The sequence below is a fragment of the Amblyomma maculatum genome, chromosome 2 (assembly GCF_055883805.1).
Source record: "Amblyomma maculatum isolate TAMU_Amacu chromosome 2, ASM5588380v1, whole genome shotgun sequence".
NCBI classification, from domain to species: domain Eukaryota; kingdom Metazoa; phylum Arthropoda; class Arachnida; order Ixodida; family Ixodidae; genus Amblyomma; species Amblyomma maculatum.
Window position 1 is genome coordinate 227,467,166 of NC_139345.1, and position 27,561 is coordinate 227,494,726.

Sequence of the window (27,561 nt, forward strand, 5' to 3'; positions counted from 1 at the left end):
ATGACAAACACAAGAGAGGAGACTGGACAACGCGCTACTGGCAACTGATTCTTTTATTGAAATAAAAGAATCAGTTGCCAGTAGCGCGTTGTCCTGTCTCCTCTCTTGTGTTTGTCTTTTTTTTACGCTTACTTTCTCGTACGATACTGTGTGTGCCCGATGAGAAACTGATTGCCGCTGCATGTGTGCATTTCCGGACGATGGGAAAATGCTGCGTCACAGCTCGGCCTCTCAGGCACGTCGCAAAAGTGGTGGCTTGTTTTACGGATACACCTTTGAATGAGCGGCGTATCGCTGCATGTTTTAATTGAACGGTGAAGGTGAGATTTTATTGCCCCCAAGACGCGTGTCGCATTGCTCAAAGCCTTCCGTTCCGCTCCCTTTGCTGCGTGTTTTGCTTACTGCATCGTATTACCGCACCAACGTTCGCTGAACGTGCTTTAGGTGTTATCGCAGGGATGTTCCTATTGTCAATGAGATGTTTCTCATGAACATGTTAAATGCTTAAGTTGTAAATTTGTAGCCTTACATTGACTCCTCTCAGTAACAAATTAAGCGCGAGTAAAATAATGGAATCGTCGTATTACCGCACCAATGTTCGCTGAACGTGCTTTAGGTGTTATCGCAGGGATGTTCCTATTGTCAATGAGATGTTTCTCATGAACATGTTAAATGCTTAAGTTGTAAATTTGTAGCCTTACATTGACTCCTCTCAGTAACAAATTAAGCGCGAGTAAAATAATGGAATCGTGAACAGGGCGAGATTTATTGGAGCGAAGCTATATCGCAGGTATTTTCACTTCTCAGACACATTAACTTCTAAACACTGGCAATCCCAATTCTAGCACTAGCGTTAGTTACTCCGTTTGTTTTTCTTTGTTCTTTGACACTGATATGTACCGTCTTTGCCAAAAGTAACCAGGCTGCGGGTTTTGCTTCTCGGACGAGTTGCAGAGAATTCGTACCACTTATGACGCTGGAAATATGTGAAAAGTAAAGTTGAGCTCCTGTCCTCACTTCTTAACAATTTGTGATCCTCTGGAATTCAACGTTGGCTTCAAAATACAAGTGAGAAGCAAAACATGCAGCCTGGTTACTTTTGGCACAGACGATACCTTGCTTGTTAGGAATATCTTTTACCCTTTTATAATCTCACCGCATCTCGTTTGGAGACCTACGCTCAGGTCATTTTGTTATCACGAGGATTTCATTTTGACCATGACGAATGGGCGGTGGTCGCTATCCTACACTTCAAGATTTGCATTGTCGTGAAGCGTCTATGTAAGTAATCGTGAATTAATAAAGCCAGGCTTTCTATGCAGCACAGCTTCACTCATTTATGCCCTTAGTGAAATCCCTCAAGCCATGTGATTCTATCCATGTGCTTGCCGAATTCACTTGAAGGCCCTTGTTCACAAACGTGCCCGAAGAAATAAGCCCCAGAATGCGTTTACATGACGCGCGACGAAAGACTAGGCTAACGACGACGGAGGCAGAACGATGCTAGTATAAGGTGGTTAAAGATGCCGTAACATTTCAGTTAACAAAAAACTTGACAGTAGAGAGATCCATGTCAAGTAAAGTTGGCTGAACAGTTACGGTGTCCATTTATCTGCCTTATCTGAGCATCGTTCTACTTCCGTCGTTGTTGGCCTTGCTTTTCGTTCATAAGTAAAAAGACAATCAAATTCCCCACCAAAAGTATGTCACTGTGACGTCACAAGCAACATCACGAGTTTGTTTTGCCTCACAGTTTGCAGGGGCGCTGGGAAACTAAAGCCTCGCTCAAAGTCGACACGCAGGCTTCTATGGGAGTTACGCTACCATATATTCTTTCTACCATGGTATATGCGTACCCTGGTTCCGAATATAGCACGAGGTGCGTTCTGAAACTGAGGAAACAAATTCATTATATTTGTGCAATACCTAGTGAAGCAGCGCAATGGCACAAGGCCAGAGGAAGAAAGGGACAAACACGTGCTGACAATGTGAGTAACATTGAAGTCTTAAGTTCGCTCAGCCTGAGCAGCATACCTCCGTGATTGTCCTCTCTGCTTTGTGGGGGCTTCTACTACAGTCGGCACAAGTTTTTTTTCTTTTTTTATTTTTATTTGAATGTACTGCCAGCCTAATTGTAGGCCTTAGGCATTGATTCTGGCTGCATTCCAAACTGACAGCTGTCTAGACAAATCTGCCCACAACAAAGTGCAACTGATGATGCAGCATCACATATCCCTCGACCAATAAGCAAACTTATGACAGATGTCAGAGATTGCACATCGCATTGGAAAAGCTGCATCCCCCCTTAATGTGTGATGCTATTTTCTATTCTGCATCTCATGCAATAGAGAATATAAATTTCCTCAGTGGTGCCTCACCGGAACCAGTCCATGAGATGGACGGCGTGTCCCCCGTGACGGCAGCTCTGGCACCAGGTGAACCACGAGGAGAACTCGGCCAGCTTGTCATTTTCCTCGCCTTGCTCTGCGGCACATGACCATGCAGGGCATTCATATGCTCATGAAGGGCTCTGAAGCAGCACACTACTCGTGCAAAGTGCATGCTCACCCAACTGATGCACCAAAATTATGTACTCCTGAGTGGTGCTAGGTGCTCATACAGTAAATTGGGCTTCAAGAAAAAAAGTTGATATTCAATGGGCTCGAAAAAACTCTCAACAGCCATTTGCATCACAATAATTTTATCTAGAGAACACCTGTATGATGGTTGTCAGCATGCAAGATGGAACCCAGGTAAAAACGATGGTCAAGTGCTTTACTTTACGAATACTGTCAGGAATGTCGACACACTCCAAAATCGCAAATGCCTCCGCCATGGGCAGATTACCAGTGGTGAGGGCCTGGTTCATATTCATTACGAGGGCCACCCTCCACCCATTCCCTGCCCCATGTTGCGATGCATTTTAGAATTTCCTACAGAAGAACACACACTACATTTACTCGAAGAATCTGTGGATTGTTTATAAACATAACCTGAGCCTATACTTCCCACAGGGCGTACGGACAGACTGAGCTCTTCTAGAAAATTACAGGACACACAACATCCTTCCTCAAAATTTGTGAAAAACCTATTTCTCGAGCCTGTTCGCAAATTGTTGCTGCAAATACGATACCAGTCGTCTAACAGTTTTGTGAATTCATCTAGCAAGACGAATTGAAGCTCGCCTAAGGCGATGTTTTTAGAGAAGCTGCAATATTATGTCCTATATGATCGCTTAGAATATGGCATATAATGTTTATTACTCCAAATGCAGTAATAATGCAGGGTGCGATATCTTTTGAAATGATGGCACCTGTAGAAAACAACATCGCTACTGAACTGGCACAAAATTTAAGTTTAGCTACGCTCAAAAAATCAGTATAATATTTTTATATTTTGTACACATTGTAGACATTTACAGACAGTATGTTTACATTTTGCACATAATTTGCACTTTTAATATCAAAGGAAGCTCTTTTCTGCTTTCTATTTACAGAATAAGAATACATTTTATATGATAGCATGTGCAGCTTTTTCCACCAAGAAGCTGCGGTCGGTAAAAATAGGATGGACACTTCAGCTCAGCCTTTAAGTGCACATATGACAGCTCCTAATTTTTTTACAGAAGCATTACATGTTTACACAATGAAGCACATAAGTGTAAATATTTCATGGGAGTTCAGCTTTTGAGGCCTTTCTTGGCTCATGTGTGCCGTGTACAGAAAGTGTGATCAGAAAACTGAACTGCCATAAGCAAAAAGGATATGTCGTCTCCACTGAGAGTTATTCCTCCAAACCACAGATGAACGCGCAAACCCCTACTCAATGCTGGGCTCTTGAGAAACTGTAAGTCTTCTTATCTAGCCTAAGGATGATACCAGTGATGACAATGAGGCGGAAATTAGTGATAATGATAATATAATGACGGTACATTTAGTTGGTGATTATAATAGTAGTGATAGCGAAGATGATAGTCGCGATGACAGTGACGATGTAGCTAAAAATAATGGCAGTAGTAGTGGTAGTAGTAGTACAAAGCGTTATTGAGGCGCAACACTTAGGCACCTAATGTGGCAGTAGCGATGGCAGTGTCAATACAGATAGTAATAATAATGATTGTGTGATAGTGATGGTGATAGTGACAATGACAATGCCGATGTGATTAATGAAAAAGTTCTATAAGCTAATTTTTAGTCATTTCCACTGCTAAGCAGTCCTAAGCGCAGTCGCTTGTATTTATATAACACGTATGCTTTTTTTCATCCCATTTATAGGCAAGTGAATAAAAGTTGGTTTACCAGCGGGTACGAGCTAACTCTAAACTGAAAGCTGGCTTGAGCCCCTTTGATTCCACTTATCGCCAACTGCGACCCGCTAACTTCCTACTGGTAGGCATCTGGAACCAGTTAATGCCAGTTGAGTTCCAGCAGGAACCAGTTGAAAACCTGAAACTTGTTATAACTAGCTAAAATCATTTTGGATTTTATTTTTTCATTTATTTGGGCGAGCATAAAACTTTGACTGGCAAAATATGAGGCAAAATATGATTGCGCCCATCCACGTCCGAATTAACGAGCGTCCGGGGCAATAGACTAACATGGGCATCAGCAGGATCCACGCTCCTAGTTCTAATTAACAAGATTTCACTGTGCATCTATACAAATAAAATCTGTGTTGTGATCAAGCGCCACAAAGGATTGAAAAAGCCAGGCACACTAAGGAGAAACCAGTTTCTGCGGTTCACTGCTACTGTACGGAGCATGATCTCCTTCCTGGACAGCTCAGTCAATTTTTGTACAATGCAATGCTGCACTTTCGGCAGCGAATGGTTGCTGCGAAAATTTCAGAGATACAATTACCGAGTGTGTGGTAGAAGTAGGCAGTAGGATAGTACGATACTGGAAAACTGTCTAAGTATATGAAACATTTGATTAAGGAACGCCAAGGTGTGAAAAGCCTCTAAACCAACAGACAGGATAGAACTGGCAGAGCTATCAATAGGTGCAAAGTGTCTGACAAGAGGGAGCATAGCATAAAAAATATCGAGCTTGCTCTGGTGCTAGCCTTAAGTGGTAAAGAGGAGATGAGGCATAAGCAAAAAACAGATCAGTGCATTAAGGGACAAAGCGGGCAGTGTCATTAAGCAGCCGAGGAGTTCTATACTGACCTATACAATAAGGGAGTAATTATTGACTGACCTATATAGCAGTGAAAGAAGTCAAGGTACTAATGAGACTGGCAGTAGTGAAGAGAAATCGGGCATTCCGCCAGTAACGCAGGATGAAGCAAACAAAAAAATTGCAAACACGCCTGAACCTAGTTTACAGAGCGGAAGCTTGATTAAAGGGACCATGCAATGCCTAAAATGAGGTAAAAATAAATCGGTCGAGAGATAGGTACTCCCTCAAAAGTCAATTCACCACAAGAATTTTTCAGCTAGCTTCATTAACACTGGACATATCGGCAATTAAAAATGGCGCTCCTCCTCTCCCCCCTCAACTCAGCACTCGGAGACACCAAAAAAAAACCGAAGAAAACAGCTCGGGAACTCCGCCCCGCTCACGAAGCGTCATTGGGTAACGCTCGATTCTCAGATTTCCGGTTGCTGCGCCCGTTTTCCCGAGCGTCAACACGCATTCACGGTTTCTGCCTTTCCCGTCCCGTCTGCGTTTGCATAGCTTTCAACTTTGGCGTCTTCCTTGGCCGCCAGTTCCTTCAGTTTTTTGACCTCTCGGAATTGTGTGCGACAGCAGCCCGAACGACTCTGGTCGTTTGCGAGCGCATACCTGCAGGTGGGCAGGCTGCTGTCCACACACACCAGCGGCTGCCGCGGAGGAGCACTTTCCTCATATCCCTGTCCCATTCAGCGCAAATTAGCGTGCACTCCTGCTTCTCTCGCACTGCCAGGGTCAGTCTCCAGTGTCAATAGCTTAGGTACCGTCTTCTGCGGTTTAACCAACGGCGGTCGGTGACCTCTCGCGGAGTTGACGTGATAGCATAGACTCTGCATGGATGCTGGCAGACGATTCAGCATGCGAGTTGCCCGCGTGTAAACATGTGTTCGTCGTTTTTAGCAAGGAGCACTTTCATTATGGTCAGCGAGAAGCATCTCTTGTGGCGCATAATGAATGGAATGTATACACATATCACCGACGAGAGCACGGACTGATGATCGCTACAGGGTTTGAATATCGGATTACAGGTAAGCACAAATTATTCATCCGCGAATCTTAAGAATTGAGATTAACAAAAAGGGTAATGTAGTGCTTTCTTTTTTTTTTTTAAAGTCCTTTTGCACATTGTTTAGGAAGTGCCAATGCGTGTCTTCAAAATTTTTCAGTTTTTCCTGTATTTCGAATAAATAATTGGTCACTTTCTCCCTCTAAATTTTCTTGATTAGTATATCAAGCATTGACTTTTTGTTTTATAAAATTTAGCCCATTTCACCCCATCTTTTTTGTTACTTTAATTTTCTTTATTAAATAATCAAACATTGGCTTTTCGTTGTGAACATTTTGACAACTTTGAAGCCCCTTTTTCTAATTTCTTATATTTTAATGAGCGCACTAAATAATTGATTAATTACATAATCTAAAATTTCCATTAGCATCATCATGCTAATAGAAATTGGCTTGTGTTTCATTCTATTCATGAGCTTATTTGTGCATGTCCCTTTTTTTTCATAAGGAGGGGAGGGATGCCGTATTATGACAACCTGCCAAACCGGCAGGGGATGCTTTTTTAATGGCTATTAATAAATATACTGCGGCCGGCCTAGTCAGTCGGGCACCTGCACTGAACAGCTGACATTGTCGTGTCATTCCTTGGATGTGAGAGTGGTGGCCGCTGACCACTCTAAAACGGTCGACCATACAAATACGGCCGAAATTTTGTTACCGCCGACACAACTGCAAGGCACTCCTTTTCAGTAGTAGAATAATTTGCTTCGGAATGAGACAGGGTGTGGCTGGCGTAAGCAATCCCCCGCTCAACATCTTGCCACTAAACGAGGTATTGTCAACATTACTGGCGTCGGTATGCAATTTTGTGTCCGCCTCCTCGTCGAAGTGCCCAATTATGGGCATTGTTTGGAGGCACTTGCGAATCTCTTCAAAGGCCCTTTGCTGCTCGTCGGCCCAGATGAAAGGCTGTTCGTTCTTTGTTCGACGAGTCAGTGGTTCGGCTATCCGGGAGAAATCGTACACAAATCATCTGTAATATGCTCAGACGCCCAAAAACCAACGAACCGAAAACTTTCGGCACCTAACCAGCTGGGGATGATATGCAAGAAGGTAAACAACGCGTTCGTTTTGGTTTCACCCACCGCGCTAACACATAGAACGACAGAAAAGACAAACACCACGGAGCACAAACTAACAACTGGTTTTAATGGAAGAAATGGAAGTAATTTTATACACAAAAACGTGATCATCATCAAACAAACATAAGCCATGAGGAAACATCAGGAAAGCAATCATCACAGGAAACAAAGGCATATAGCTAGACACACTCATCGCGATAATCTAAGCAGATCAACTTCTTTCGCAGACAACGACAGCGATACGTTGCTGATACACATATCGGCTCCGACGGATTTTATTTCGAACGCTTCTGTGATTTCTCTTTCAGTTTTATTATTAGAATGCGAAATAACAGCGTTTTTTTTTCAAATTGAGGCTGACATTTGCAGTGCTGAGAATGCGTAGCCAGCTTTTCTGGATGCACAATGAATTTGCAATTGTTGGCATCCTCATTTAGCCTTTTGTTTATGCACCGACTCGTTTGGCAGACATACTTTAATCCGCATGAGAGGGGAACGGAATAAACCACGCCTGTAAACAGCCACAGAGTTGCCTGTTCAAAAAGTATTCTGCTACGCAGCAGTCTGCGGTCGCATGCTTCAGTAGCTGTGGTATTCCAGACAGAAACGGGAATATGTGATTTCCGAGCGTTTGCATTTAGCTGTATTGATGGAAGCGACCTGTTTTGCTGGGACATGGAGCCTGACAACAGCACTGCTTCGTTTGAGATGCCATGCGCCAAAGAATTTCAAGGGCCGAAGACTGACTGATGATGTCCTTATCCAGCACGACATGCTCGATATGGACAAGTATATATTTTTTTAATGGAGCATGAGATATGATAGCCTGTTCACATTTCTTTTACGAGCTGGCACATGACACGAACACGCATCCACACTGAGTAAGGTTCGCCGCTGCGCTGCAAGGTGGCAACTCTGCTCGATCTCGAGGCCAATAGTGGCTGCACAGCAACCATAGTTCTGCATAAAGAACGTAATAAAATCCTCATACAGAAAGGCAAGGAGACAGAATATCCCCAGTGCTATTCACAGCTTGCTCAGAGGAAGTATTTATAGACTTGGAGTGGGAGCAGTTAGGGATAAGGTTTGATGGAGAATAGCTCATTTGCTGATATCATTGCCTTGGATGCAGCTAGCACTTAATTGAAGGAGTTTGGAGAGGCCTTTGCCTAGAAATTATTCTCTGCAAAAGGACGTCAGAGTGATGCTCACCACTGCTGTTCCTCCACACACTCCCGGCAGGGGTGCCCATGTTAGTCAGGCACAGAGCACACCGGGGCAGTGGCTTTCTGCAGTGCGGACAGCACGTTACCTGCAGTGCAAAGCAGTCCGACTGCCACTTGAGGCAAGCACAGGTTCTTGAATGTACAAAGGCCTGTGACATTGTATTGCAATTTCTTAACACCAGCCAATACATGTTTGTTGTCAGTGTGCACCCACAGAGCCATCCCTAATATTACTCTCAATTTGAGCAGTATCATCCATTGCACTTGTGGTCATCTATTTTTCGTTGGCTTTTTGAAACGATGAGGAAGCTCCACCAGTTGCAGCCATGCACTAGTGCTGAGGCAGTTACTTGCGATTGCCAATAAATGCCACGCTGCAAGGCCAGTCATCTTCAAACATATGCACATGCATTGCAGCAATGTGCTCCTTATTTGGGCTGCTTGACAAGAAAAAATAACAATAGCAGAGTAGTCAACATGCATGATGATCCTTAGTCTGGCCACTAAAAACACGATTGGGTTACCACTCAGGTGAGATTCAGTGACAGCACGGCCACTTGATCTGTGTGATGCAAATTTTATACCATTGCATGGAGAAGCTCTGGTGCAGTAAATGTCATAAAAACTAATTGCTTTTGTTGTACACCTTCCTCTCATTCAAGTCACAAGAACACTACAAAAATGTGGCGGACGCTTTGCCTCTCACCCTTTGCAGTGCCATTGATTACTCCACTGAACCTAGGGCCGGCATCCTATAGGGCTGTCCCTTGCTTTACTGCTCGTTACATGTGAAAGAGCCCACAAGGAGGGTTCCCATCTCGAGCCACACTAACCCAACACCATATTTGGAAAATGGACAACCTTGGTCTTGTTCTGTGAGGTGGCCGTGGCGAGGTGGGCAGGTGCCCCCTTGAGGGCCCCTGGCTGACGTCCCTGCTGCAGCAGCTGCAGGTAAGGCGAGGCAGCCAGGCTGCAGAAATTGCAGCTCACCAGCACCTGCTGGGCGGGCATGCTGGCTGCGTGCTGCCGCACCCACTGACAGTCAAACTGACACCTGCCAACAACAAGAAAGAAACAGCTGCCGCACTACTTAGCGACATACAGTGGAAGAAGCAGGCTATAATAGCACCCGGTTATATTGGACTATTGCGTCAATTTTTGAAATCTTTATTAATTGCAGTAGTTTTTACCAGCCTGCAGCCTCATCACTGCGATTGTAGAGCACAGACTAATTTTGCACCCTCTATTTGTTCATGCTCGGTATCACGGTGCTTTTATCACTTTCTTTGTAGTGCGATATGTGCCAAGATTAGTCTGGAATGGTCATAGGCAAGCACAACTATTTCTGTATCATTCCGGACATTTCCAAAATTCCTTCACTACTTTATCCAGATCCAGACAAAATTGTAAAAATACATCACAGCCACAAATTTAAATAACACCAGAGTATACAATCCTAGTTATAGCTTCACGAAACACCTTGTAATTGCTAATGCCGGGAATATATGCAGAAAGGCAATTCCAGTCACATGAGCTATGTGGTAAGAACGAGAAAAAATTTTGGTGTTACATGAATGAAACTGGCTTTGTTGGGGTCGTCACTATGATGGAATTTATAAGGCGATCGTGCAGTAGAGGATGATATCCTTGTGGAGCAATGTGATACAAGAAACTCTTCGATGAAGTAATAGCAAAGGGAGAGAAAGACTAGATCTCATAGTGAAACCTCGTTATAATGAACAGTTAAAAAATCGGAAAATAGTTCGCTCTATCCATAATTCGTAATATAAAATTTCATTGAAAATCCATGCAAGAGCAGCAAAATTCAATCAGAGAAGGCACAGCAACTCGGAGGCTGCCTTCTTGGGTCACGTCCGTTTAATTACGCGCAAAGAACAGCGTTATCGCAGCCTGCTTTTTTGTGTTGATCGCGTTCCGTATCACGTCCTGTTCTACAGTTTGCAAACGCTCAACAAGGGCAAACCCACTGCTCTCAATAGCACTGTAGTGGCGGCGCAGTACATCCAATGCAGCAAGCACTTCTTGTGAAGTTGAAATGTTCTCATCGTTTGCACGGTCAGCCTGAGCTTCGTCTGCGGGATGTTCAGAAACTTCCACAGCGATTTCGGCGTCCGTCAGTACAGCCGTGGTCGCCGCGATGTCGTCGCCGCCTACAAAGTCCTCTACAGTCATTGTTGCAGGCATGTCACCTCATCGACCTCGCGGAGCTCTGCTTTTGCTTCGTCCCCATCGTCACTTGATGCGCGGGCCTCTGCTGGAACAAAAGCTGCGTGCCGAAAGCAGTTGGCAATCGTTTCGCCTTTCACGCTGTCCTATGCCGCTCAAGCAAAGAGCAAGTCGATCTTCAAGTCCTGCTTCATAAGAAGCTTCACGAGAAGAGTGTCAATCAGTCTCCTCTTGTAAACTGCCTTTATCTTGAGCTTGGTCTTTAACGTCAGTTCTGCTCTTTTTTTCACGTTCACCGCCATCACAGCACTACGCACACCCGCGCACCACACTCGACACAACGACCGACACAGCCACCGCCGAACGCTACGACGGCCCGGCCATGCCACTGCTAACACTAAAACCAAAAAACGCGAATGGCGCAAAAACCAAAAGAGCAAATTGTTTCCTTTCTCCGTCCAAAAAGGCAAAAAACAACATTCGATCGTGCCGCTGCCGAAGCGGCGCTGTCGGCGATTGTGAGATGCAAACGATTTCTTATGGCTTCAGAGATCACCTCCGTTTGCTTTAGTGTACTCTCTAACCCTTTCATTGAGGCATCTTCCTGCTTGTTCAATATATTTCTTTCCACAATGCAAGGGAATCTCATAAACAACCCCCTGAATACACTTAGATTAGAGAGCACGCTAAAGCAATATCGGACAAGTCTGGCACAAATCTGGCTGTGCACTGCAAAGACTGCGTTGTTTGTAGAGACCAAAAATGTCCGGCTGACCTTCACAATGTTAAGGTTATGAAAAGGATGAAGGACAAGTTAGCCAGAGAGATTTATGAAGCATATGCAATCAGTGACTTGGGAGACCAATGTGTCAGCATGCCATCGGTGGTTTTGTTGAAGAAGGAAGTAGAATTTTTGCGCAAACCAGCTGGATGTTAACGACAAGAAAGAAGTTGGCTGCAGACGTAAAGTGAAGGAAGAAGATGTGCGGTTTCCAGTTAATATAGTTGTCAGTGCAGCGTTGTCCTTGTGTGCTTGTGTGTGCCTCTTGTGCTTTGTGTTGGTGTTACCTGCTCCGCTGCCTTCTTCCAAGAGATGTGTGACCAACTAGCTCATCGTTCCGACTCTATCACTGCTGATGTCGTGGAAGAAATGCTCCGTCTTTGTGGTTCACACTACCGACACTCGACACCGTATCATCCGCAGACCAACGGTCTCATCGAGCGCACCAATCGCACCTTGACAACCATGCTGTCCATGTACGTCTCGTCTGACCATCGCAACTGGGATGCAGTGTGATGTGACATACGCTTATAACACTGCAAATCATGAAGTTACCGGCTATTCTCCATCCTCCCATTTTCCCCCAACGACGATGCGTCTGTTTCCCAGATACTATGCCGTGCCGAAGAAGCCCGTCGTATAGCCCGCTTACGCACACTGGCTTCTCAAACCCCCTCGAAGGAACACTACGATCTGCATTGTGCAGTTGCTTGCTCCCCTGGCTTTGGACGCCTATTCGCAAGTGAGGATTATATGAGAAGTTTCTTTGCAAGTACGATGGCCCCTTTGTCGTGTTGGACCAACTGAATGACGTGAATTACGTTATCGCCAAAGTGACGATGGATAACCGCCGATCCCGCAAGACTAAAGTTGTTCACGTGGCTCGCCTGAAGCGCTGCCATCTTCGATCTGCCTAATTTTCTTGAGGACGAGAATCGTTTGCCCGGGGGGAATTGCGCACTGAGAAGCAGCAGAAGCAGAAGAAGAAGCGAGGCAGACTGATCCGGGTTTTTCTGAGCCGTGCGTGTCCGTCCTTCATATGAAGTTCACCTGTATTAAAACCCTTTCATCCGTTCAAGCAACTTTGAAATTGTACTAGTGAGCGAGATCGGGCGATGATTGCTAAGAGAACTATTTCCGCTTTTATGGACTGATATAACTTTTGCTCACTTCCAGTCAATTGGGAAGCAACCGCTAGTAAAAGAAAACTGAAATATTTTGGTCAAGTGTTTAGATACCCATTCAGCGTACCTATATAAAAACTCGTTAGGAATACGATCTGGATCTTGACTTTTCTTGATGTCAATATGTAATAGCAGATTTAGAACACCTTGCTCATCAATTTGTATGTCAGTAATAGGAGGCCTTTCAGTTTCATCATTAAAAGGAGGCAGTACACCATTATCACGTATGTAAACATATAAAAAACATAAATTAAAATCTTCGGCGCGTTTATGGGCATTCTCCTCGGTCTCAGCATGGTGCAGAACCTTTGACAGATTTATATAGCGCCAAAATTTACCAGGTGACTCGCAAAGAAATTTTGTGAGCGTCACATTATAGAATCTGTCTTTTGATTCCTTAGGAAGTCTCTTTAAATCCTGGCTCATGCGGCGAATACATAGTTTATGTTCGGGGTTTGGGTTGTGTGAAAAAGCCTTATGTTTACGTTTAATTCTTCGCTTGAGATGAAGAATGTCTCTCGTTATCTAGGGGCTCGTTTTATTGGCACTCTTAAATTTCTTAGGAACAAATTGATTAAGGCACTGCTCTGCTATTTCCGAAAAGAATTCCCATAATTGGTCAGTACTAGCACCAGAGTCATACAGCTGCACAAAATCTTCAAAAGAATAATCGAGGCAGTCAATCACAGCAGCATCATCAGTGTCATGAAAATTAAAGAAATGTTTTTTGGACAAAGTACCTGTGGAATCTGGTGATGCCTTTAAGGATAACAAAACCATCCTATGCTCGGACAAGCCATCCAAGATTTCACATTCACAGAGAGAAGTTTGTATATGTTCAGAAACAAAAATCAAATACAGTATAGATGATGTTGTAGGACATATCCTTGTGTAATCAGATATAACTTGAACTGAATTATGACAAAAAGCCAGATCAAGTAACTGCTCACAACTAAGCACTTCTCGTGTTCCAGGTAATTTCGAACACCAGTCAATGCCGGGTAGGTTGAAATCTCCCAGTAATAACGTCCTACTATCGTGAGGCAGGTAGGAGTTTATAAATGTTCGTAGATTTACCAAAACGTCTACCGGAGCATTTGGGGCCCTGTAAACATCCCCGATGAAGACTGTTCGTTTATCTAGTTTTATTTTGACCCATAGCACTTCTACGCCATTTACACCTGGAAGTACAGAAGAGGCTATGTTGTCCTTGATAATTAATGCAACTCCATCACCTCTGTCTTCTCGGTCCTTTCTTACTATTTTATAATTAAGAGGAGTAAGTTCAATGTCGAGTATACTACTATGTCTGGTTCATATTCTATGATTATGCTTTCTAATTCGACAATTTTATTTAATATGCTTCTGGCATTAACATTTATGACTTTGAACGGTTTCGATCCTGTGTTCCTGCGTCAATCGCTACTCCCAGAAGAGGTATGACAATTGTACCTTTGTTTCCTAGTTTCGTCCCAGACGTAAAGGATTTTGTTCACCTTCATCTTATCGAATACCATCCTAACCTTGGCCCCGTTTTTCCTTTCGTTTACAGTGCAATTCCAGAGGTTCTTCCATATATCATACACACTTCTAGAATAGTCCTCTGAAATGCTTATTTGCCCTCCTTTAGGCTTGTAGCAATTATTCATAATCTTAGTTATTTCCCTAAAATCACAAATCCTAAGGATAACTGGGTGATGCTTTCCCGGAGACAGATTACCAAGACTGTGTATTCTTTCAATGGTACTTAGCTTCCATCCGAGTTTTGCCTCAAGAACTTTATCATTTACTTTTCTCAGCAATGTTTGTTCGTTTTCATTTTCTGCTTCCAGTACACCTCTTACAATCAGGTTGTTCCGCTGGGACTGATTTTCCAAGCCATCAAGTTGTTTAGCTAGTGCAGCGATTTCTGCCTGGCAATCACTCATAGTAGTTTCAGTATTAGATAGCCTTATTTGGGATTCCTCTAGGACCATGAGCTTCGATGAAATCGAGTCTTGTTTGCATTTTCACTATACCTGCCTCAGACGATGTTTGTTTTTCTTGAATTACAGTAACTGTAGCCAATATTTCTTTTTGAGTTTTAAGGATTTCATTTAGGATAGCTTCTGAAACAGGCCCAGGGTTTTCCTCTACACCCCCTGAAAGCTTCAGCAGCATGAATACCAATGAAAGATGTCGTTGACACTAGACAAAAGTGGTCGCTACAAAAACCGTATCTTTTTGCACTAACCTGCACAAACAAAGGCACTTAAGGTGACATCATCACGGCAGGGCTGCCGTGTCAACTGGTGAACGTTGGTCGGGGCAGCAGACTTATAGCCGGCAGGCTCCGTGACGTATGTCGGTGGTGTGATGTCACTGTGCTCACTGAAGGTGCGCAGAGGACGTTTTCCACAAGGCGATGATCGGCCACGCTTGGTGCATGGCGAGAGGCATCGACGATAAATCTAGGAAGCCGCCACAGCGTTTTGTTGATCGCAGCTGGGGAATAAGATTGCTGCTGTACGACGGCCTTTATAATTGTCGGTGTGTCGGAGACTGGGATCAGGAGCGATGCGCAAACCTGCACGAACAAAGGCACTTGAGGTGACATCATCACAGCAGGGCTGCTGTGTCCACTGGCGAACGTTGGTCGGGGCAGCAGATTTATAGCCGGCAGGCTCTGTGACGTATGTCGGTGGTGTGACGTCACTGTGCTCATCGAAGGTGCGCAGAGGACGTTTTCTACGAGGCGATGATCGGCCATACTTGGTGCACAGCGAGAGGCGTCGGCGATAAATCCAGGCAGCCGCCACAGCGTTTCGTTGATCGCAGCTGGGGAATAAGATTGCTGCTGTCCGACGGCCTTTATAACTGTCGGTGTGTCAGAGACTGGGATCAGGAGCGATGCGCAAACCTGCGCAAACAAAGGCACTTGAGGTGACATCATCACGGCAGGGCTGCCAGAAGCAGGCGTGCGTCATCACGCTTCTGAGTGCCATTCATATTCTGGCTCATGTGTGGGCACACACGCTAGACACTAGATTTTTGCAGTCTACCACAAGCTTGGCCTGAGTCGTCAGCCTGCTCCCCACCGAAGCGAATCTTGCTGACTACAGTTCCATCGATGACGGTGTTGTCGTTGGCCAGTTACCGTATTTACACGATTGTAAGTCAACCCCCTAATCGCATGTCCCGAAAAAAACAAAACAAAAAAAAAACACACACACCGCGGTGGATGCTCTCAACAACGAAAACTTATTGCCTGGCTGTACAACTCGTCTCCACTTTGAATCGTGTATTTCGGCGATATACGTGGCAAGCTTGGCCTGGATAGCATTCGTCTGTATATCTTGGAAGCCTCTTCGCTTTGCATCAAAGTTCACAATTTTGTCTCGCTGCCCCCGCTACCACCACCACTCCCGCATGACCCGTTTAGAAGCTTCGAACTTGTGGCCCACAGCGCAGTTGTTGCTTCGGCATAAATGACAGCCGCCTCCTTGAACCTTACACGCTTGGAGGAAAGAAACAAGTTTTTTTCTTCCTCCATAGTTGCATGAAACAAGCGCCGAATGCTTCTTGGAGCGGAGAGCTCGGGACGAAGCATGTAGCCGGTCGTAAAGTCAAAAGTGCGAACGAGCAACGAGCCCGAACTCAACAAAGGATCGGTGTTGGCTCTTCCGTCAACTATCGGCACTCCCTGGAAGTGCCGCCGTGTCATGTGACCCGACCCGACGCGACTGACCAATGCCTCCTCTAGAAAGATGCCTGCTGTATGCGGCGAAAACCCGCTGCCTTAACCTTTCCACCTGAGGTGGTAGCTCGCGATCCTTACGGCGCCCGCCTGCAACACGCATTTGCGCATGTGCTTTCTGGACAGCTGCTGCCGCTTCGACACCACACCACCCTAACCCCCTTTGCGGAGATAGGGGGCTATCTGGCGCCATCTCTCATCGACGCCTGCAACTGAAGGCACAGCGACTCCAATGGGTAAGCGAGCGATGCCGCAGGCATCTTTCTAAAGGAGGCGATGGACTGACGTGCCGAAAGGGCGCGTCGCCGCGACTGGAACAGCGGCTCTTCCAGTATCGGCACTCCCGCAAGTATCGGCACTCCCGCAGTTGCAGTTTGTTCTCTGCAGTAAAAATTCTTCCCGAGAAGCACGCGCAATAACTGAATCTTGCACTTGAAGCCGTAGAACAAACAAATTAGCCGTAGCTTCCCTGATATGGTTATTGCCTTACTCTTGTTATCAGTGCCATGCTTTGGTTTTGATTGTAATCATCATCATCATCAGCCTGACTATACCCACTGCAGGGCGAAGGCCTCTCCCATATTTCTCCACTTAACCCGGTTCTGTGCTAGCTGCATCCACTTGACCCCTGCGAACTTCTTAATCTCATCCGCCCACCTAACTTTCTGCCGCCCCCTGCTACGCTTTCCTTCCCTTGGAATCCAGTTTGTTACCCTAAGCGACCATCGGTTATCCTCTCTTCGCACTACATATCCTGCCCATGTCCATTTCTTCTTCTTAATTTCCACTAGAATGTCGGTAACTTGAGTTATTTCTCTGACCCACTCTGCACGCTTCCTATCTCTTAATGTTACCCCTACCATTTTTCGTTCCATAGCCCTCTGGGTTGTCCTCAACTTAAGTAGAACTCTCTTGGTTAGCCTCCACGTTTCAGCGCCATAGGTGAGTACAGGTAGGATGCAATTGTTATATACTTTCCTCTTTAGCGATACCGGTAAGCTGCTAGACATAATCTGCGAGTGCTTGCCAAATGCGCTCCATCCCAATCTTATTCTTCTTATTTCTTTTCATGGTCCGGATCTGCGGTTACTACCTGTCCTAAGTAGACATATTCGCCTACTACTTCCAGTACTTCCCTACCTAATGTAAATTGCTGTTCCTTCCCGAGGCTGTTGAACATTACCTTAGTCTTCTGCATATTGATTTTCAAGCCTACCTTTCTACTTTTCCTGTCTAGGTCATCAATCATTATTTGTAGTTCATCTCCTGAGTTGCTTAGCAAGGCAATGTCATCAGCAAATCGCAGATTACTGAGGTATTCTCCATCTACCCTTATCCCTAACTGCTCCCATTCCAAGTCTCTGAATACTTCCTCTAAGCAAGCTGTGAATAGTACTGGGGAGATTGTGTCTCCTTGCCTAACACCTTTCATTATGGGAATTTTGTTACTTTCTTTATGCAGAACTATGGTTGCTGTGCAGCCACTATATATATCTTCCAGCACTTTCACGTACGGCTCGTCTACCCCCTGATTTCGCAATGCCTGCATCACCGCCGAGGTTTCAACTGAGTCAAATGCTTTTTCGTAATCAATGAATGCTATGTATAAGGGCTGGTTATATTCCGAGCATTTTTCTATCACCTGATTGATGGTATGGATATGATCGATAGTAGAGTACCGTTTCCGAAACCCTGATTGATCCTTTGCTTGATTGAAGTCTAAGGTTGTCCTGATTCTATAAGCGATTACCTTAGTAAATACCTTATACGTAACAGACAGTAAGCTGATTGGTCTGTAATTTTTAAGGTCCTTAGAGTCCCCTTTCTTATGAATGAGGATAATGTTTGCATTCTTCCATGGTACCGTCGATGACACCAGGCACTGCGTATACAAGGTGGCCAGTTTTTCTAACACGATATCCCCCCCGTCCTTCAGCAAATCCGTAGTTATCTGATCCTCTCCAGCTGATTTCCCCCTTTTCATAGTTTCTAATGCTTTCTTGACCTCGTCCTTCGTCACTGGTGGAACGTCTGACTGTTTTTCCCTGCCGCTAATCTCGTTACGGTCCTGACTACTTTGGCTACTGTAGAGATCTGCATAGAACTCCTCGGCTACTTTGACTATCTTCTCCATATTCATGATGACGTTGCCCGCCTTGTCCCTTATTGCATACATCTGGTTTTTGCCTATGCCCAATTTCTTCTTTACCGCTTTAAGGCTTCTTCCATTCTTTACAGCATGCTCAATTTTCTCCATGTTATATTTCCTTATATCGGCCACCTTGCGCTTATTGATTAGCTTTGATATCTCGGCCAATTCGGTCCGGTCTGTTGGATTGGAAGCTTTCATTCTCTGGCGTTTCTTAATCAAATCTTTCGTCTCCTTAGACAGCTTACTGGTATCCTCCCTAACTGTCCTACCGCCTACTTCTACCGCGCACTCAGTAATGATATCTCTGAAATTATTGTTCCTTGCCTCTAGGGTAATGTCGCCATCCTCGGTTAGAGCTGAATACCTATTCTGTAGCGAGATCCTGAACTCTTCTGCCCTCCCCATCACCGCTAATTCGTTGATGGATTTCTTTCTTACCAATCTGTTGCGTTCCTTCTTCAGATTTAGGCTAATTCGGGACCTCACCATCCTGTGGTCACTGCATTGCACTTTCCCGATTATCTCTACATCTTGCATAATGGCGGGGGTTGAACACATTATGAAGTCGATTTCATTTTTAGTCTCCCCGTTCGGACTTTTCCATGTCTATTTCCGGTTCTTCCGTTTGCTGAAGAAGGTATTCATGATTCGTAAGTTATTGCGCTCTGCAAACTCAACTAGTAACTCCCCCCTGCTATTCCTAGAACCAATGCCATAGTCGCCTACTGCCTTGTCTCCTGCCTGTTTTTTCCCTACCTTGGCATTGAAATCGCCCATTAGTACAGTATACTGCGTCTTTACTTTTCGCATTGCCGATTCTACATCTTCGTAGAAGCTTTCAACTGCCTGGTCATAATAACTACATGTAGGTGCATAGGACTGTACAACCTTCAGTTTATACCGCTTATTAAGCCTAATTACGATGCCTGCAACGCTCTCATTAATACTATAGAATTCACCTATATTACCCGCTATATACTTATTGACAAGGAAACGTACTCCTAGTTGTCGCCTCTCTGGTAAACCTCGATAACATAGCACATGCCCATCGTTCAGTGCAGTATATGCCTCATTCGGCCGCCTAACCTCACTAAGCCCTATGACATCCCATTTCATGCCCTCTAATTCCTCTAACAGCACTGCTAAACTAGCTTCACTAGCTAGGGTTCTAGCATTAAACGTTGCCAGGGTCAGTTTCCAATGGCGGCCTGTCCAGCGGAGCCAGGCTTTCTTAGCACCCCCTGCTGCGTCACAGGTCTGACCGCCGCCGTGGTCAGTTGTTCCGCAGCCGCTGGTGACTGAGGGCCGGGGTTTTGTGGAGCTTATCATGCATGAGAGGTTGCGGCCAATTACTGCACCAGGGTGGCCAACTCGTGTTCTGGTGAGGGAGTGCGTTGCCGGAGGTGTTCACCGGCATCTGGTCGCACCCCAAACCTGTTTATGCAATTCCATCGACACGCGGATTTTTTTTTCTTTTTTCTTTTAAATCCAGTGGAGAATTGCGCGGCACCGGGATTTGAACCCCGGTCCTCTTGCATGCGAGGCGGATGTTCTACCGCTACGTCACCGCTGCACCCTCCGTTTGGGGGTCGATTGTAAATCGACCCCCAAACTTCGAATTTTCGAATGAAAAAAATGGGTCGACTTACAATCGTGTAAATATGTAAGCGATGATGAGATAATCAGCGGTGCTCTTGATGTGGCAGATGAGGTGTCCGGAGAAGAGGGCTCGCTCGATAATGATGAGCCCTTGGTGCGTCGTACCGCTACAGAAGTCACGAATGTTCTCGCAGGTTTAGAGGACTTCTATTATGATGCTCCTGGCAACATGATCGCCCTGGAAGGGTTGTCCCATGTCCGCAAACTGGTCCTCATAGCCGAGGTTTCCGCGAAAAAGCAAACGAGCATTTCTGACTTCTCAACGAAGTAAAGGTATGCAATAAAAAAAATTCACATGCAGTTTTTGTTGCTCATTCGATAATTCGATATTCGGATTATTCAGAGATTTTTTTCACTCCTGTGAGATCCGAATTAACAAGGTTTTACTGTAAAATTAACAATGAGCTGTTTGAATGGGATATCGCCAGCACAAAAGGGTTCCCGTCAGCAAAGAGGCAAGCAAGCAAAGCCCCCAAAGTTTAATAGAACATCACAATAAAAGACCTATTCAATGCATCACCCTTAATGCTCGGAGCATCATCAATAAATCTGAAGACCTAGAAAGCATAGCATTAACATACAAACCCCACATAATAATCGTTATGGAAACTTGGTTAAACTGTAACATTAGCGACAGCGAGATTACACCACATAGAAAAGACAAATTCTAGAGGTGGCAAGAGGGTAGCTATTATATTTTAAGAAAATTTGAACGTAATAAGACTACCTGACACACCTACAGTCGAATGCGTCATAGTCAAAGTACATCTAAATGAGTGTAACATCATCGTAAGTGGATTCTACTGGCACCTAAACAGTGATAACAGGTTCTTCGATGAACTTAACGTCAAAAGTCATTCCTGTAACGTGCTACACTAGGCGGCGATTTCAACATTCCTTCTATCGACTGGAACAGCAATTTCCCTGATCCCCTCTTTAAGGCAGCTGAACCACTTGCGGACCTAATATTTTGCATGGCTTAACACACTGGATAAAGGAGCCTAACCACAGCCAAAACGCCACTGCATCGATATTAGATCTTTTTTTAGCCGGCAATAGTCTACTCCGCGATGACCCAAAAATAAAGGTTGATGGCATATCTGACCACAAAATGATATGCTTATTATTTGAACAAAATCACATGCCAAAAAAACAGAAAGGAAGAACGTCCAGTCCCAATCTTCTCACGCGCTGGATGGATGGATGGAATATAGGAGCGTCCCCTTTGAAACGGTGTGGTAGCAGTAGCTATCATGCTCATTTTTCTCCCTATATCTTAATTATTGATTTAGATTGGTTAACTAAACCATCATTCTATTTATTAAATTTTGTTCCTACATTACTAACATTATGTCACTTCTCTGCTTTTAAGCCACCAATCTTCCAGTCGTTTTTTCCTAGTTTCCACCGCCGGTTTATTCACCCAGCCACTGTTATCTCTAAAGCCCAGAGCTTCAGGAACAGTGATTGCGCCTGCACCAACTTCCGGATGGATACTATTACATTCGAGTATAATATGGTCAATTGTTTCACTGGAGTTTCCACATACAGCACATGCGTCATCTCCATTGTTAAATTTCTTTTTGTAGCTGCGTGTTCTAAGGCACCCTGATCTAGCTTCAAAAAGTAGGGCACTGCCTTTTGAGTTATCAAAGAAATCTTCCTTCCTGATCTGCATTTTCCACTTTCGGTATAATTCCACACTCTGTTTCTTTTCCATAGAATTTATCCAATTTTTACCTTCTGTGTTTTTCACCTGTTTCTTAATGCTCTTTATTTCTCCGTCCTTGTTACAAGCATACTTACTAGTTAGTTTCCTAGTTCTTTTCCTCCATTGTGAGTCAACGCTTTTTAGGTACAGGTATTTAAATACTTTAGCTGCCCATCTGTTACTGTCCAATTTCCTCAGGCGTTCCTCATATAATATTTTACTCTGAGCTTCCCATACTTCGAAAGATGCCCAGCCCATATCTCCCTGTACTGCCTCATTTGTAGTTTTGCCGTGGGCACCTAGTGCTAATCGTCCAACGGATCTCTGATTTGTTTCTAATGTCGAGTGTACCTCTGATTTTAGGCACAAAACCGCATTTCCGAAAGTAAGTCCGGGCACCATAATTCCTTTCCAAATACCCCTCAAAACCTCATACCTATTGTATCCCCACAATGCCTTATGCTTCATTATCCCGGCATTCCTTCGCCCTTTGGCCATAAGTGCTCATGCTTTCCAATGTATGCCAATCCTTCGTTTACCCATACCCCCAAATATTTATATTCAGCTACTCTAGGTATTTCATGGCCTTGTATTTTAAGACCCTGATCAGTTGAGCCGTTGAAAATCATCAGACCCGACTTAACTGCGCTGAAACTGAAGCTTAGAGCGTCCCCTTCCTCTCCGCAATACTTAACTAGAGTTTGCAATTCTTCCAGACTCTCAGCTAGCAGCACAATATCGTCTGCATACATCAAACCGGGGAGGCGCTGTTTTCCACCTAATCTATATGACAGGTTAAAACCTAGGTTACTGTCTTGTATCCTTCGTTCCAGGTTTATCATATAATGCATGAACAGCACCAGTGATAGAGGACAGCCTTGTCTTAATCCTTTGCATACTTTGACATCCTCCGTACTTCTTATCCCTTCCCACGTAATTTCTACTTTGTTATCCCGGTATATATCCTGTAGGAACTCTATTATCTCATAACCGATACCTTCTTCTTTTAATATGTTCCACAGGAGTTCCCTGCTTACGTTGTCGTACGCCCCGTTTATGTCCAGGAAGGCCAAATACAAAGGTCTATTTTCCACTCTAGATATTTCGATGCATTGGGTAAGCATGAACAGGCTATCATTTAAGCGCCTACCATTTCTAAAGCCGTTCTGAAGTTCTCCGAGTATCTTGTTACTTTCTACCCATGCTTGCACCTTAAATTTCAGCGCCTGCATGGCTAACCTGTACATAACAGATGTTATGGTAATCGGCCTGTAGGATTTTATGTGCATCCTGTCTCCTTTTCCTTTATAAATCAAATACATATTTTACTCTGCCGCCAGCTGTCCGGAATTTGCTTATTCGTTATGACTGTTTCCAGAGCTTTTAACAACGTTTCCTTACTTTTTGGACCGAGTTCATTAATCAGCTTGATCGGAATTCCATCTATTCCTGTAGATGTGTCTTTAGGAATATTTTTTTCTGCCCTTTTCCAGTTTAGATTGGTCAGTTCTAAGGTGCTTTGTATTCTGCTACCTTGTGTTGCTTCCTGATTTGCGGAGATTACCCTATCGTCGCTCTTAAATGACTCGGCTATAACTGATGTAATGTAGTCCACTGCGTTGTCTCCCTTTAAACAATTTCTCTCGTTATCTTGAATCCGATCCTGCTTTCTTTGATTCTTCTTCCCTAGCCAGCTTATATGGTTCCAGAATTTTCTTGCTCCGCCTCTAGAGGCATCGTGTATATCAGCCATCCAGCGATCGGTGGACTACCTTATTTTACGTTGGACGAGGGCCTGCACCTCAAGTTTCTTTTGTCGATATGATTCCCATTTTTGGTCGATTTCCTCCTGAGATACCTGTGCTTTCTTTGCCATTCGGTGTTCCCTTGAGGCAGCCCGTCGTTGTTCAATAGCTTCCCTGATTTCCTTATTCCACCAGCTCCGTGGCTTCCTCTTTCCATTCCAGCGGTTTGCTACTTTAACCTCCTGAATTTTCCTCCTTATGAGTAGTTCTACCTGTTCATAATCCCAGTCTTCCATGGGGCTTTTTATATCTGCTGCTATCTGCGCTATTTGATCGTCGTTTAATTTTGCGTTTACGTTTTGTCTAAGTTCCATTTCTCTTTTCATCAAGGGCCCCATCTGGAGACTAATACGTTTATGATCACTTCCCAGACTACACTCCCCTTCTTCGTCTATTTCCATTTTTGTGACCTTGCTATAAATTTCCTGCGACATTAGACAATAGTCAATGGTCGTCTGCCTGTTGTGGAATTCCCACGTGATTTGGCCTTCACATTTTGTTTCTCTATTTACTATAACTAGATCGTGTCGCTCGCAGAAATCTAGCATTAGCTTCCCGTTACAATCCGTGTATCCATCCAGATCGTCGATGTGGCCGTTCATGTCCCCCAGTAGAATAATATTGGCCCCGTTTCCAAACTGGCTTATATCGTCACTTAGACATTCAACAAGATCCCTGTTTTCTTGCCTGCATTGATGTCCTGTTCCTAAATAAACTACCCCTAGCCATGTCCTTATGCCGGCAATGGTTCCTGAAGCCCAGATATGTTCTTTACAAGATGATTTAATTATTTGCCAATTTGTTCCCTGGTGTATCAACATACCTACCTCTCCACCCTTTTTTTCCGTTCTCGTTCTGTTGCACCCTTCCCAGACGTAGCCTTCTATAAACGGCGGATCTTCTAGATCCCTGAGATGAGTCTCACAAAGAGCGTACACACCTATTTTGTCATCCTTCAACTGGTGTTCTATCTCTAGCCATTTCGCTCTTTTTCTACCTCCTTGCATGTTTATGTAGCTGATCCTAGTGTTAAATTCCTTTTTTGTACTTTTCTTTCTCGACCTACTCTTTGCCATTTTTGGGGGCTCAGCCTCCATTATTACACTTTCTTCTGCTTCACTTCTAACTACCTCTGTGCACGGAGTCCTCGCGGACCCCCTAAAAAAGCTACAGCCCTGCCTGCCAGGCGCCAGCCAATCTCTGCTCCCACTCTTCTGTTAAAATGAATGCCATCTCGTGATGGCATTGATGGCATTGGCACGTGATATATTGATGTCACGTGCTAGTGACATCAATATATTAGATGCCTTAGATGGTTCATTTTCTGATTTTGTTTTCCTCGCTGAACAAGCTCATGCTCTGTAGGCAACTTATGGTGCTTTTTCAAGGAGTGTGTTCTAGGGTGCATGAAGCACTTCATACCTGTACGGCTTAAAAGACAGCACCAAACGAATGCGTGAAAAACAAAAAAAATAGTATGCCTAGGAAGAAATGCGCGAAAAAATGAGAAAACAGCACCGCAAGTGTCCATCAGAAAATAATGCATGCAAACTTTCCACATTGCGTGTACAGTTAAAAAAGCCAGAACATACTTCCATGCTGTGTCTATGAAGAATTTTTTCCTTTCTTCCCCGACAAAGTTCTGGCGCTATTTCCCTTCAAAAAAGGAGCCATTGCCCAGTTTTTGCATAAATGATAAAACTGTGAGCTTCAGTATCTTTCAATAAATGTTTTTTATTCTGTGTTTACAAATGACGATGATATAAACTTCAACCTTGGCAGTAATTATTTGCCTTCCTTATCAGAAGAAGATGCTAAGAAATCTCCGGGAATAGATGCCATACCAAATGCATTTCTTGTAAAGTATGCCAAGTGGTCGGGAGCCAAGATACCAAATGATTAGAAATATGCTAAAATTGCACCAATACCCAAAACTGGAGGTCGCTCACTAATTACTTCTTACAGGCCCATTTCATTACTCTGCACGTGTGCAAAGGTAGTCGAGCACATTATCTTCAAGCATATATATTTCGACATTTCTTCAACTTGTTAAACAACATCATAGATAATAGGCAGCACTGGTTCCGTAGAGGGCTGCAACACAGCTAATGAAAACTGTTCACGACCTTGCGGCAGTTCTAGATAAACAAGGACAAATAGACATAATTTTCTTGAATTTTGAAAAGACGTTTGACCGCGTGAGTCACCAAAAATTGTTTCTAAAGCTAAAACCAATATTAAAAAATGACAGTCTGCTCTCTTGGATACAAGCATGTTTCTTTCAGGAAACAGAGCGCTTCCATCAATGGAGTGTTTTCAAAACCTGAACTTGTTCGTTCTGGCATCCCACAGGTATCCGTCCTCGGGCCGTTATATATTCTTATGTGTATTAATGATATAGTCACAAATATACCGGTAAAAATCCGACTGTTTGCAGATGAGTGCATACTCTATCATAGAATATGAAGCCTAGACAAAGAGGCACACCCAGCAAGTAATAAAGGAAAGCATTTGTTACAGTTTCGGTTCGTGTTTGTTCGTGGCGCCACCCTGTGCCGGCGCGATAGAACTTGCGAGGCAGCAAGGAAATAATAAGGACACGGCTTGGGAAGTCGTTCGTTGCGCAGTGAAGCGCGGTGCATCATTGTCCGTTTTTTGGAGCCGCCTCTTGGCATTGCTCGGTCCACCAACTCTTAACAAGTGGCGACGAGGAAAAAAATTCAAGTTCAAGTTCGTCTTTCATCCGCCCCCTTCTGTGCACGTGAGTTCTTCGTTGTTCTGACGAGTCAACGCGCAAGAATTCCGTCATGCCAATGTTCGGCACCCTCGAAGTGTTCGACGGAGGAGGGGAAGATGCGTGGCCTTGCTACGTTGATTGCCTTGAAGCTTTTTTCATCACGAATGACAACGCAGAAGAGAAAATGAAGTCAGTCTTCTTTAGTTGCTGTGGACAGAAAACATATGCTCTCTTGCGGGATCTCGCGAAGCCCGCCCAACCGCAAGACAAAACCTTGCAAGAAGTTCTTTCTGTTCTTGGTGACCATTATTGCTCCAAGCCATCTGCTGTCGCGTAGCGTTTTAGGTTCAACACGCGTGTTCACGCGGACGGCGAGTCAGTCAGTAACTTTGTGGCGTTGCTCAAAAGCCTCTCGGAACATTGCAACTTCGGAGCTGAGCTTAGCAACATGTTGAGGGACCGCATCGTCTGCGGCATCAACGACACAGCCGTGCAGACGAGGCTGCTCGAGAAAGCAGACCTTACGTATGAAGACGCTGAAAAAACTGCCCTTGCCATGGAAACTGCGAAGAAAGATGCTGGCGAGATAGCGAGCTCAAGCCGAAGTGCGCTGCCCACTTATCAAGTAGCGGCATCAAAGGGGCGTGTCACATGCTACCGCTGCGGAGACGAACACCTCGCGTCCGTGTGCAAGCACATCAGTAGTTCGTGCAATTACTGCAGGAAGAAGGGACACATTGCTCGAGTGTGCAACTTGAAGAAAAAGCACGCTTCATCACAGAAGGAAAAATTTACAAAGCCACATGCATCCGGAATGGGACAAACCCATTCCAGTGCAAGCATCACTACGAGTAGTCAGATGGGCATTGAAAATTTCTGCATACAAGTACAAGCTTGTGTACAAGCCTGGTCTGGACTTAGGTCATGCGGATGCTCTCAGTAGGTTGCCGTTGCCTGCAAACAACGTGAATCTACCTGCACCTGCTGAAATGTTCATGTTTGAACAAGCATACCCAGGACTTGTCACCTGCCATTGTGGCACCAAGCTACAAAAAATGAACC

At 44.5% G+C, this 27,561-nt stretch overlaps 1 protein-coding gene and 1 pseudogene across 3 annotated transcripts in view; both read right to left on the minus strand.

Annotated features, from left to right (window-relative positions):
* Positions 1 to 27,561, minus strand: part of LOC146201456 (GATOR2 complex protein MIOS-like) — a 279,626-nt gene that overhangs the window by 14,850 nt on the left and 237,215 nt on the right. For all 3 annotated transcript variants that reach the window (XM_084595860.1, XM_084595859.1, XM_084595858.1), the window contains 3 exons: positions 9,409 to 9,601; positions 8,534 to 8,633; positions 2,379 to 2,484 (listed from right to left, as the gene is read on the minus strand). In XM_084595860.1, the coding sequence (XP_084451986.1) occupies positions 2,379 to 2,484; positions 8,534 to 8,633; positions 9,409 to 9,601 (399 nt within the window). The remainder of the gene's footprint in view (positions 1 to 2,378; positions 2,485 to 8,533; positions 8,634 to 9,408; positions 9,602 to 27,561) is intronic.
* On the minus strand, positions 14,038 to 15,295 carry LOC146201457 (uncharacterized; annotated as a pseudogene).